The sequence below is a fragment of the Leguminivora glycinivorella genome, chromosome Z, assembly GCF_023078275.1.
Source record: "Leguminivora glycinivorella isolate SPB_JAAS2020 chromosome Z, LegGlyc_1.1, whole genome shotgun sequence".
In the NCBI taxonomy this organism is placed as follows: Eukaryota; Metazoa; Arthropoda; class Insecta; order Lepidoptera; family Tortricidae; genus Leguminivora; species Leguminivora glycinivorella.
In genome coordinates this window covers 37,116,096-37,128,964 of record NC_062998.1, presented here as the reverse complement: position 1 = coordinate 37,128,964, position 12,869 = coordinate 37,116,096, and the positions used below count along the sequence as shown (strand labels likewise).

General features: G+C 34.8%; 1 protein-coding gene across 6 annotated transcripts in view; it reads left to right on the top strand.

The window, feature by feature from the left end:
• The first annotated feature begins 264 nt into the window (after positions 1–264).
• LOC125240418 (probable medium-chain specific acyl-CoA dehydrogenase, mitochondrial) overlaps positions 265–12,869 on the top strand; it is a 28,214-nt gene continuing 15,609 nt past the window's right edge. Inside the window, exons 1-4 of one of the 6 annotated variants that reach the window (XM_048148299.1) lie at positions 265–420; positions 1,229–1,325; positions 7,549–7,716; positions 12,108–12,208. In XM_048148299.1, the coding sequence (XP_048004256.1) occupies positions 403–420; positions 1,229–1,325; positions 7,549–7,716; positions 12,108–12,208 (384 nt within the window). In that variant the 5' untranslated portion in view covers positions 265–402. Of the gene's footprint in view, positions 421–1,228; positions 1,326–7,548; positions 7,717–8,374; positions 8,476–9,155; positions 9,257–10,845; positions 10,950–11,499; positions 11,604–12,107; positions 12,209–12,869 lie in introns of all 6 variants that reach the window. The other 5 variants (XM_048148297.1, XM_048148296.1, XM_048148300.1 and 2 more) reach the window with 5 other exon arrangements.

Sequence of the window (12,869 nt, the reverse complement as noted above, 5' to 3'; positions counted from 1 at the left end):
TTTTTGAATTTAATTGTGAGATTTAAAAGATGCGTGCCAGCAAGTGTGTAGAGAGCTTAAGATGTTATTTATTGGATCTACAGACCTGGCGACTATTATTGTTTTTGTTACATTGCCGTCTAAGTAGGTTTATCGAATTCAATTGGTCTATCGTATGCCGTAATCTACTAGAAATCTTAAAAGTGTCTGTCTGTGGAGCCCATATCAGTACAATCCCCACCTCTCACCTTCTCTACGTTTTTTGATTTATTTATTATTGTGTTAAGCGTAGGGTTTCTTTTAGATCCATTCTATTTCACGTGTCGTGTTATATGCACGACACTTAGCAAATCCACAACACAGTGCAAAGTCCATAAATTAGTTTAAAATTTTATTTTATTGAAATTTCATAGTTTTAGCAATATGCAGCCTTTGAGTCAAGTAAGTATCGAGTTTTATATGTATTTACTTTATGAATACTGGTGTCGCCAATAAGTTTGAAAGGAATACCCATGATAATTTTATCTACAATTCTCTTTTTGGTACTCCAGTATTATGAATAGAAGCTGGTTTTGATATTAATTCTATATTAGTACAGATTATGTAGTAGGTAATCATAGAAAATCCTAGAGTATCAGAGGTTAACAAGATGTCCAAAGTTCGTTTAACAGTACGACGACGTTTGACCGTTGTTACTTGTCTTGATTTCGTCAATAATATAGTTAAATATATAAAAACTGACAAACTAACTGTTCTGGCTGCTTCCATAGCCATTTAGTTATATGTTTATTATTACAACAGTACGATTTTGTAAAAAAAAGTAAAAGATGTACTGATCTACCCATCATATCAATCATAATGAATTTCTTAGTGATGTTCTGATGTTGATACCAAACATTGTTGCAATATAAGTTTAACTGGCTAATATTTGGAGTAAAATTAGGTTATAAAAACTTTACATAAGCGGGTATTTCCTATTTTGTGTTGATGAATTATCAGAAAGGTTAGCTTTTGTTTTTTGCTACTCCAGTATCATATACTATACTTCGCGTTATATTCACAGCCTATACATATGATTTAACACTTAGAAATGTTAAACTTTACCTACTTTGATAGAAATTTAACTGTTCATGACATCTGTTGCAAGTTGGGTTATTTATGAAACGTTAATTTAAAATGACTTGCATGTTGTTTCAGCTACATTGTCATAACTTTGATCACTATCTACAGTGTGTTTTATATTTTTTAGCTCGCCCGTGCCAGCCGTCCTCTGTACAGGCAGCTGTCAACTACACGCCCAGCCGCTGCAGCTCCAAAACCTGTCCCAACTACAGGCTTCTCCTTTGGTAAATTTTTTGACTAAAATCTTAAGTTTAAATGTTATATTTTTTACCTTTTAACAGGTAAAAACTAAAATAACTTGTAATTTGAATACTATTTTTTTTTTATTCTGCTTTTATGCCCATTTGGGCTGACTGTAACTGTGTAATATTGTAAAGTATTATTCTATTTTAATAGATTATAGTGCAGGCATTATACTTAATATGTTACTCATCATCCTCCTTGCGTTATCCCGGCATTTGCCACGGCTCATGGGAGCAAAATAAAATACTAAACAAAAAATGTATTTCGCAGTGTAACATTTAAAATTAACATTGAATATATTAATGTACAGGTGTAGTGCAAAGAAGTTTTCCTTCATATTTTTCTGGGAACGTTTGTAATTTGTCATGCTAGTGCAGACAGTGTCAATACATGTTGTACCGAGACGGACTGAAATAGCATGACCCGTTTGTGCGTAAACATAAAAATACGAAGGAAATTCTTTTCACACTACATCTGTAGTAAAGCAATTCTGTGTGAGGACGGAATCTAACACAATTATCCTATTAGAAAGAAAAATCTTTAGGTAAATTGTAAATATTATAAGAAAACAATATAATAATACCTGTAAAAAATAACTCATCATTGGTGATAGGCAACAACCATTTATTTCTATGGTAGTGGTGTTGAGTTAATAGAGAATAGAGAATTTATTTGCATACCACATACATATGTATCACATACATGGACCCTGATAAGGGTGTAGCTAAGTACAAATGTGTCACTTAGGTACTAACTAATACTAATAATTATACAGTTTGCTTATTTATAATATTTATGATTAGAATATTATGTTTGAAGTACTATAAAACTACATTGTATCATCATCTAAAAAATCTGCTATTTTGTAGTAACATTTATCCACCAGTATAGATTTAAGTCGGCTTATAAAGACTTGAGTCTAGTTTTTCAGTTTTTAAGTGTGTGGGGTATTGATGACTCTGTAATATGGTCCGTTTTTAAATATTTCTAATTTAGGTTCTGGAAGTTCTAGATACTGATGGCGGCGAGGATTTTGGCAAAATTTAAATAAATGCAGGTTTTTTCTAACAAATGTTGCAACTTCCAGAATGTACAGGATGAATGTAATGGAAACGTTAAGTTGAAATTCAGGTTGAAATATATTGATTAAGGTTAATAATCTTTAAATATACGATAATTGATCGCCTGTTTCTATATTATATGTTCATCATCATCATATCTGCCATTTATAGTCAACTACTGAGCATAGACCTGTTTTCGAGATCAGTCCAATAAAGCGTGTCGTTGTCCTTAAAGAGCTACCTCCATCCATAGCTAAAAGTTTTGTTTGTTCCATGTTCCATTCCATAGCTAAAAGGTCCTTGTCCTTACGCAATGAGCATGAAGACCCTTTTGCTATGGAAAGGCACAGATTAATAGCTAACAGTGCACGACAACACCAACATTATTTAGTTAACAGATACCATAAAACAATAATTTTTATTACTTGATTAAGATTATCGTCACGTTAGCTGTATTATTTATTACTCACGAACAAACACGTTGTTCAAACTATATTACATAATAGGTATTTATTGATTGATAATATTAATATGTAAATGAAAACTTCTATTTCAAAGCTATTGGCAATAATCACGATGTTCTTCTATATTTTAACAATTTGGAATTCGTCATTATAAATTCATCATTTTGTATCACCATGTATTTAACTAACTTGCTTATTTAAAACGAAGACGATTACTTAAAAATAATTCGGTTATACATAAAGATTATTATGATAATGACTCTTTGTTACAAAGAAGAACAAAAAAAGGTTTTAAATAAACATCAATAGGTATTACTGTTTTTATATTTTGCTTCATAATTCAAAAATTAATTCCAGGCAACGATACAACGACAGCCCTCTGGGGTTGAAAATAGAGTTGAGACAGGGGCGGCTCACTCCGCGATTCTATCGCCGCGCTACAAGTACATGCTGGCGGCCGCGAGTTCGCGGCCTAATCAGGGGTGGCGCGTGTTCTCACGGAACGCACGTTCGCACTTTCTAATGTTACTTTACGTCTCGAGTTTTTTTAAAGTTCATATGCGACGTCCGCGTGTGGAATGGCTAATAATGCTTAGTTAAATAGATATCATGAATTAAATAAATACCATAGGACATGTTTACACAGATCTACTATTGATTAAGTCCCCCGAAAAGATTCTATAAAGCTTGTGATCTTAGAACAAACAAAAATATATAAATACTATATGTATATACCTAGAAACTACCCAAGACTTGAATATAACAGTATAACATTTTATCTGAGTATTTAATCTATACTACGGTAATGTGCTGATTTCAAAATTAATGACCAATTATTCATTCAATTAATTAAAAGTTGAGTCTGAGTATTAAATCGTTTTAATCCGTAGGCAACCCTATCACCGGGCGCCGCGCACGTGCGGCTCGTTTCTTTGTTAGAATTTTGTAGGCATTTAAAAAGGCGGCATGTCGTGAACATCAAAGCAGTGGGCCTTCTGTACTTGTACTATTTTATATTCTGTGGTTGAGATACATATTTAGGTACTTACAATAAAGGAACTGATAATTAGTCCAGTGGCATTCTGAAGTTCATATAGAGCCATCTCATTAGGTTTGTAGACCTCGGTACATACCCATGATAAGTTAAGCTAAGATACATATAGATTATAATTGCTAATCAACGGATACCCATGTGCACGTTTAGATTTACCCAAGTACAAAGATTGCTAAGTATTATATCTGTATGATATGTCAGTGCAAAGTTCGATAATTGTCCTTCAAACAGCACCCATACTAACTTTATCGCTCCATATCAAATGTAAAGAAGAAAGGATTAGCGGTCATATTTTTAAAAGGATAAGTTTGTTTTAATAGGTACCTATTTATCTATACAAGATAGTATAACAAAAAAACATTACATCGGCATCAAGCCTTAAATTCATTTGAAGTAGGTACACAGATAAGAGGGTAGAGACATAATAAGCCTACGAAGTGATAATCTTATCCTTATTGACGGTCAAACTGGCAGCAAGGTGAATATACACCGTGTTTTTATTGAATTTCGTTAACTTCGGCATATAGTTAGGTCCATTATAGGAAACAGAATAGATAGTTAGTTTTTTTACCTCTTTTTTTAGGGTTCCGTACCTCAAAAAGGAAAAACGGAACCCTTATAGGATCACTCGTGTGTCTGTCTGTCTGTCGTCACAGCCAATTTTCTCCGAAACTACCGAACCGATTAACTTGAAATTTGGCACACATATGTAAACTTGTGACCCAAAGACGGACATGTAATTCAAATAAAGAAAATTTAATTATAGGGGCCACTTTTGGGGGGTAAAAGTGAAAATTTAAAATCAAAGTTTCTAGAACTATATTGTGTTATATTATATATGAAATGAAAGAGCTTTTTATAAATATTTCAAAGATATTTTTTTAATAATTTTTAGTAAAGTAATTTTCAAGTAATTTAAGAAAATAGGCAAAAAATGACCCCCCCCTTATCTCCGAAACTACTAGGCGTAAAATTATCAAAAAAATACGAGATAGTTTTAAATCTATAGATTACAGGAAAACCTATTAGAAATCTACAGTGAAGCGTAAGTCGGACTTAAAAGAAAAAAAATCAAACTACGAATTTCACTCACTGTCGCTGCAAATAGTTACCAAATGTCTTGAAATTGTGTGAGCGCGTTAATATTACATATAAACTTATTTCTGTTACGTTTAGTTCAAAATATCGATTATTCGCAAAAATGACTTAAGTTCCTACTAAAAATGAGGCGCTTCTTGTAGTGTACGGAACCCTTGCAACGCGAGTACAACTCGCACTTGACCGTTTTTTTAAACACCATTCACTACTTACTCTACTACTTATAGAGAGTTCATTATAAAGCCCGTTTCTCAACAGCAATTGATGTAACATCTATCGCAGGTGTATGTTTTTTTTTATAGAAAAAAAAATACTAATTTAAGAAAACTTAGGTACTCACTATGCCAATGCTATTCTGTTTCCTGTAATGGACCTTATGGACCTAACTATATGCCGATGTTAACGGAATTCAATAAAAATACGGTGTATAGCTGCTGACGTTAACGCTAGTTGCAATAAACAAAGGGTTAAAAATAATAATATATATACCGGGTGCCCGGTAATTAATGGACAACCTTTTAACCACCAAGAGGGCACCTTATACTGGTCTAGAAAATACCTGGTTATCGAAATTTTCACACTTTTTAAAATTTTCATAAAAAGTGTGAAAATCTCGAAAACCAGGCGACTTTTACTAAACCTTAAAGTCGATTTTCTGGACCAGTATAAGGTGCCCTCTTGGTGGTTAAAAGGTTTTCCATTAATTATCGGGCACCCTGTATAAGGTCAGTCGGGATAATAGTAACTACGGGGCAATTGTGACTAATCGAAATATCTTCCATATTTTAAATCATTTACTGTAGTGCCATATATGTCCAGATAGCGTATAAGCTCTTTCATCATTTCACCGTAGATGGTGTTGATAGACCTAATGATTTCTGATCTACACGACCGTGTAGTTTTCGACGAAATTGGTAGTATGCGCGTGAGAGACAGCCTCTCAAACATTCCATGAAAAATATGGTTTTAATGTGATTAAACTTTTTTTCTACAGTTAGTTGCATAATTATAAACTATTTTATGTTAGTATGTCCTTCAATTTTCTGATTTTCATGTTTTAATAGTATTTAAGCGATAGTTTAAATTGCCCCGCTTAAATTGTGATGGAGGCTAATTTCGACAATTTGGACTAATTGCCCCACCATATTTTATATGAAAATCAACAACACTAGTGAGTGATGTACTCGATTCGAGGTTTTGTATCGATATTTAATACCTCATTTAGTGACTCTGGCTCTCGAAAGGGCTATAATTTTATTTTATTGAACGTCATTGTGTATTATCGATTATTTTAAGCATTTAGCCCCTTATTCTTCTGATTATGAAAAAAGCGTAAGGTCTGCGCGGGTACACGGTATGTACCTATAGACACAGTATCGACAGATTTCTAATCAGGCACGATTCCCATCACTACTTAGTATGGAGACCAGTTTTAACTACCCCGCTGACATCTTGTAATTGTTTTTTTTTACACAAACGGACAGACCTACATAAAAATGAGTGTTTTATTTAGATTCCTTACGCTTTGACAAACCACATGATATCCGCGTTTACCAGTATAGGTTCACCGTAACGAAACTTATTATCAATAGTCGGAATTCCCCCTCGGCGGGGTAATTATAACTATTTCTGCCATCTCATATAAAAATCGCATTTTAAAGTATACGGAATCTATATTTTTGGATGACAGCCAGAAAACCTAGATAACTAATCTTCAGTGTGAAGGCAATCAATTGTCAGTAAAATCACCGTAAGATAGTAGTTTTAGGCAGTCAAAGTTGTACTGTATATTTTAGTAGTCGCAGTTATCCCGCTTGACTTTATAGGTAGTCCTTTATAGTTGTGATACTCATATTACGATTGTGTATAGATAAATGTAGATAATGGGCAAAATAGAGATGAGGCACTAATATGGTTACAAGATATGAGTATTTTAGGGACGCGATAGTCAAAATAAAAGAAAAGACCTATACAGGATGACCGGTACTTAGCCTGATGATGACGCCTTGAAAGGTATCTTACAAGTTTAAAACCTCATCAAACTATTGTATATTTTTATTAATAATAATGGCTGCCGCAACTTTGCATAATACTAAGCAGTATTGCAATATTCGGAAGAAAAAAATACGTTACCTAGTTATTTGAGATGCTTTGGATGATTATTTAATTAATCTCTATAACATGAGTTGTGCTTGCAACATGCATGACGCGAAAGTCGTGTCTTATATCTTTACTTTGATATTATTTGTGTATTGGGCTGATATTGCTTTTTATGATATTTATCAGCACACTCACACTTGTAGATACAATCGCGTTCAGTTACCTACATCTACACAGTTACCTTACACGATGAAATATGATCATTTTGTTCGTATAATTGTGTAGCTGTAACTAAACGCGACTGTAATGCGTTTATGAATGTGTAATGGATACTGGCCATAAATGTTGTCCTGATCCTGAATTAGGGACTCTTAATATCTCGGTTACCTCATGTTATATTAGCAATTGGTTCAACTGCTGTTTACAGAGCTAACCGATGAGCAAAAGGCCCTGCAGGAGTTAGCCCGCAAGTTCACCAAGGAGGAGATCATCCCAGTCGCGGCCCAGTACGACAAGAGCGGCGAGTACCCATGGCCCATCGTCAAGAAGGCCTGGGAGGTCGGCCTCATGAACGGACACATCCCCGAACATTGCGGTAACGTAATCCTTTTCAATTGTTTTACTAACCATGATCACCCGAGACACCGGTTCGTAGGTATGGTGTCCGCCGGCTAAGCTAATATGCCGTAATTTAAGCGTCTTGTGTCGACCGAAAGCGTTAGAGAATTTCCAAAAGTGTATGTTGCCAGCGTTTGTATTGGTAGACAGTTTTTATTCCTATTATACTAGGTATAGCGCAATAATGGGTATAATATTTTTCAGTACAGTGTTTTTTTTACGCACTAGTTCGAGAAGTGGTTCATTATATGCCAGGTCAAAACTTCGGAGGCTCATCTGTACTGAAAAACGTCGTACGATACACGTGCGAAAAGGAAATTCGTAACTCGTGTCGATTTAAAACACTCCCTTCGGTCGTGTTTTAATTTATCGCCACTCGTTTCGAACTTCCTTTTTTACGCACTTGTATCGTAATGTACTATTCTTCAATCATTTTATATTTTATATAAAATTTCAATCGTCAATGAAATGATCATATACCATAACGTTATTGTAGGTATCCGTATAGTTGTGTAAGGATTTTTTTTTATATATAATACATGTGCACCTATAAGCTCAAAATTATGTAAATAAAGTAAAATAACACTTAGTACTCAGTAAGTATTTTTTATATAATATTGTAGTTGTTATTGCAGGCGGGTTGGAGCTAGGTGTATTTGATTGTTGCTTAGTGGTCGAAGAGATAGCGTTCGGGTGCGCTGGCGTTAAAGCAGCCTTGTTGACGTCCAATATTGGCGTAAGTGGCCAATATTTTAAAACTTAACATAGTACATATTTGCCAAAACCCTCTCCCCCACTTGAGGTTTAGTGATATTTGTTCTCTTATCTATAAACGACATAAATATAATATTTTTGCAATTAAAACATCCTCATAATATTTTTTTACTATATTTATAACAACTTGATTAGGTTAAGTAATTGTCTTCTCTTTAAAAACTAACAACTATTACCTATAGATAATAGTAGACATAAACCTATTTTTTTAATTGCAAAGTTTACGTCGGCTATGTCTTCATGGAGTGTGCGAATACAGATATATAAATTTTTAGTAATTACTTTTTCCTTTCTTACATAATGTCCGTAACATTGACTGTATTGTATTGAAGGTAAATTATGAATTTCTTCATTTGAGTAGTGTGAAAATATTGTGTCTTTTTTATTTTTATCTTAATGAAGCCATTATTTAGGAGGCATTATTTTCTCCTACTAGCAATAATTTGTCCTCCAACCTATTAGTGGTAAAAATCTGAAAACCGGTGCAATATGTGTAGGTTATTGTTATGTAGTTAAAGATTGTTAAACTAATTTCTTAAGGCGAATATTGATATACGAATATTTCGGGCTAGTCATAATTTTTTAGGGTTCCGTATTTTAGTTTGCCCACCACTAACTCGATTTTTTAAACTCGAAGGACAGGCGGCCTAGGACTAGGGGTGTTTGAGAATTGCCTAGTCGCGGAGGAAATGGCGTTTGGCTGCTCTGGCATAATGGCAGCCATTTACATCACTGAAGTCGGCGTGAGCTCGAATGAAATTTGGTTCTGTGTGGGTTCAAGGAATGGTTGTAAAATCTGACCGAATGGAAATGGAGAATGAGATTAAAAACTAACCGGTTAATACAAGCGAATGGCACTGTACAAAGATATTTGTATTTATGAAAAATATGTATATGCGTCTATTGCAGACATATTGCATAATGATGAAGTAAAACATTGACTACATTATACAAATTCTACTCGAGTCAATATCTTTATGAGCAGTTTTTAACCTCATTGTCAGTTAGTACGGTTTTTTACATAGTTATCATTGTTCATCTTAACAATAACATCCGTATTAGTAGGTACCTATAGCCACACAAATGAATAAAGTTTAGGATATTTTTATGTCCGCAGATCATTTCAATAATACATTTAATCTTTTCTTAGATTAGGTTTTTTACAATATGAGTATAAAAGTAAAATAAAATAAAACACTTACAAAACAATATAAAACATATAAACAGATTATAAAAAACCTAACCTAGGGTGCCGCCAGCAGCGGGGCAGGGCTACATTTATTATTATTACGTTATTTAAGTAATCGTCCAGTTTTGATTTAATAAGCTTATATTATATTAAAAATAATGCTCTTGTTTTGTGTGTATACAGCCGACAAATAATGTATAATATGAAATACTTGAGTTAAGTCAGCTATTTCAGGTGGCATTGGGAATATGGGATCGTTCGAAACGAGTATGATCGTGGAAGAGTTAGCGTTTGGCTGCACAGGTGTAACGTTAGCTATTACTGCCAGTGGGTTGGGAGTGAATGCTCAAAGCTATATTTTAATTGGCTTTGCTATTCAGCCACCTCTTTCAAAGCAGATTGTCAATGTTGCTATACCTACATTCGTGTAAAATCATCTCATCTTTCTTTTACAAACAATATTCGATGACGATGATTTAACTATTATGTTCAAGTATTATTATTTCCTAACTAATGAGATTATAGACAGGTACGCCCTCAAGAAAATAACCTTTTAATTTAATGACTAACAGAAAATAAAAAATATTATTAATCCATACATATACTATATACTATAATAATATTACAAATGGGAAAGTGTATGTGTCTGTTTGTCCGTCTTTCACGGCAAAACAGAGCGACGACTTGACGTGATTTTTTAAGTGAATATAGTTGAAGGGATGGTTGAGTGACATAGGCTACTTTTAGTCTCTTTTTTACCCCCTATTTCCCCAAATTAAATGGGGGGTGGAAGTTTTGTATGGAGCATTCCGTAATTTTCGAATTTAACGTGAGCGGCGCCGCGGGCAAGAGCTAGTAGAAAATAAAAAGAACTTATAAGATATGAATTAGGTATTAGTTAATTATAATATTTAATAAATAAACGTCAGCTTACATGCATTTCTTTATAATCATTTGCGTCTATGGTAAACTTATTAATACAATGTTTAAAAGTAGAATAGGTCATGAGATAGGCAAATAATTAAAATATAATAATGATGATGTTATTTGCCGTGTAAATACTCGTACGTACAGGTTATGTATTGATTGTTTTCCCTGTGCCGTGTTAAACCGTTTCGTATGTATAATGAAGGGGTGTTTCAGGCGGTGTGGGTAATCTAGGAGTGTTCGAGGAGTGTTTGATCGGCGAGGAGTTCGCGTTCGGCTGCTCGGGCATCTGCACCGCCATCGGGGGCACCAACCTGGGCGTGAGTGCCTCACATGATGCTCGCTCGCTGGCTGGGCGCAGCGGTTTAACGCTGTCTCTACTATATTTCACATTGCCATAAAATCTCTCGTGTTAGCTATCAGCACGACTTCGTGACAGGTGTGGAGCAAAATGCATGTATTACTGCCATGGTTGAGTCTATGTCTAGAATACTCGTTTAACATTTGCAGCCGACTCATGCCTATCAATCACTATCGAATGTCTTCCTCCAAACTCAAAAATGATTTTAACTCTGTTTGGTAGGTACTGTGGGCTCATTTCTGTTAACCTATCCACTTATATTGTTGTGTTGTCTTTCACGTTGTCATTATGTCATACTATCAATCGGACAGTATATGTGGTAGGATATTACATAAATATATTACTTACTTTATGATAATAACAAGTAGTTATTATAATAGTTTCTGATCATAAAGTACAAAGGTAGAAAACGGTTTTGTTGTATTGGAAGTGGCTTTACACGGTACAAAAAGAGTAGTTCAGGCAAATTAATAAAGTAGGTATAGATTGAAAAGTGAGAGTTGTTTCAGGCGGTGTCGGCAATTTAGGAGTGTTTGAGGAATGTCTAGTCGCTGAAGAGTTCGCTTTCGGATGCGCGGGTATTAAGACGGCCCTCTACGGCACTAACTTGGGAGTAAGTCTTAAGTTACCAACGCACTCGTGCTTTGCTTTTCTCGCACTCGTCGCAAGGTCCTTTGTCTCGGTAAAAATCACTGTCCGATCATGCCTTCTTGTCCTGGTAACGACTACTGTACAGAGTCCATTTGCTTGCTATTATTTACTTAAGTTAAAAGTTTGTGAACTTAGAAAAGTAATTAAAAGAAAACCCTGTACAATTGTGTTTGAGGAGTGCTGAGTGCAGTCTAGAACTTTTTGATCGTATTAACAGGGCACACCAAGTTTTAAATGTCATTTGAATGAATTGGTTTGGTTGGGAATAATTGTTAAATTAAATACATATAGGCTATACGTATAGGTATAGCCTATATGTATATGGACTTTAAAAATTATACTTGCGCAGGCAAAAGTCAGGTATGTGGCGGAAGCAAAGCAGTCGTCTGTTATCGTCAAAATGAAATGGTTTGTAGATAGTTGAAATCGTCAAATATAGATTTTATAAGAACAAAAGATGTTTCAGGCGGCGTCGAGATGGGAGTGTTCGATGAATGTTTGGTTGCCGAAGAACTTGGTTTCGGTTGTTCAGGCATTTTGACGGCCCTCGTCAGCAGTAATCTAGGAGTGAGTGTCGCATTGTACTTTAAATTAGTACTTACTAACTATCCGTGCATAGCAGTTCACGTGATCGTCGCATTATCCATACTATACTAACCGAGAACCCGCATTTTAAATACATTTTGCAGCTCGGTTGGTATTGACTTTGTTGTCTATTTATCTAGTTGTTCTGGTAGAATCGCTTATTAGTAATAGTTATTAGAATACCGGTCTACGTATGGTAGTAGGTACTTAACAGTTAACCACAGATCGGGGCACCTTTAATAGTATTTTATGCAACCGGCGTTTAAAGGAGGTAAAAAAATAGGTGTGGCGTGGGTAACAATTTGAGGCGATGCCGAAAATTGTTACTAAAGACGCCACGAGTATTTTTTGACGCAGTTAAACATCGTTGCATACAATACTTTTTCTACGACGATGCTCTTAGTTTTTAATACTTTTCTAGAATAAATGAATGAATGAAATTCATACTGTCTCCTGTATTTGACGCAAAGATTTGCACGGCCAGCGCTCGAGCTAGTTGCCCAAAGCCATCCCCCGCCGGCTTCTCTCGCACGCGCGCACTTACGAAAAAATTGAGGGCTGCCTTTGCGAAATAGACTTTTATGTAGGGTTTTAAATGACGAATAAACAGTTTGGGAGTGGAAAAAAGTAATAATGTCATCAC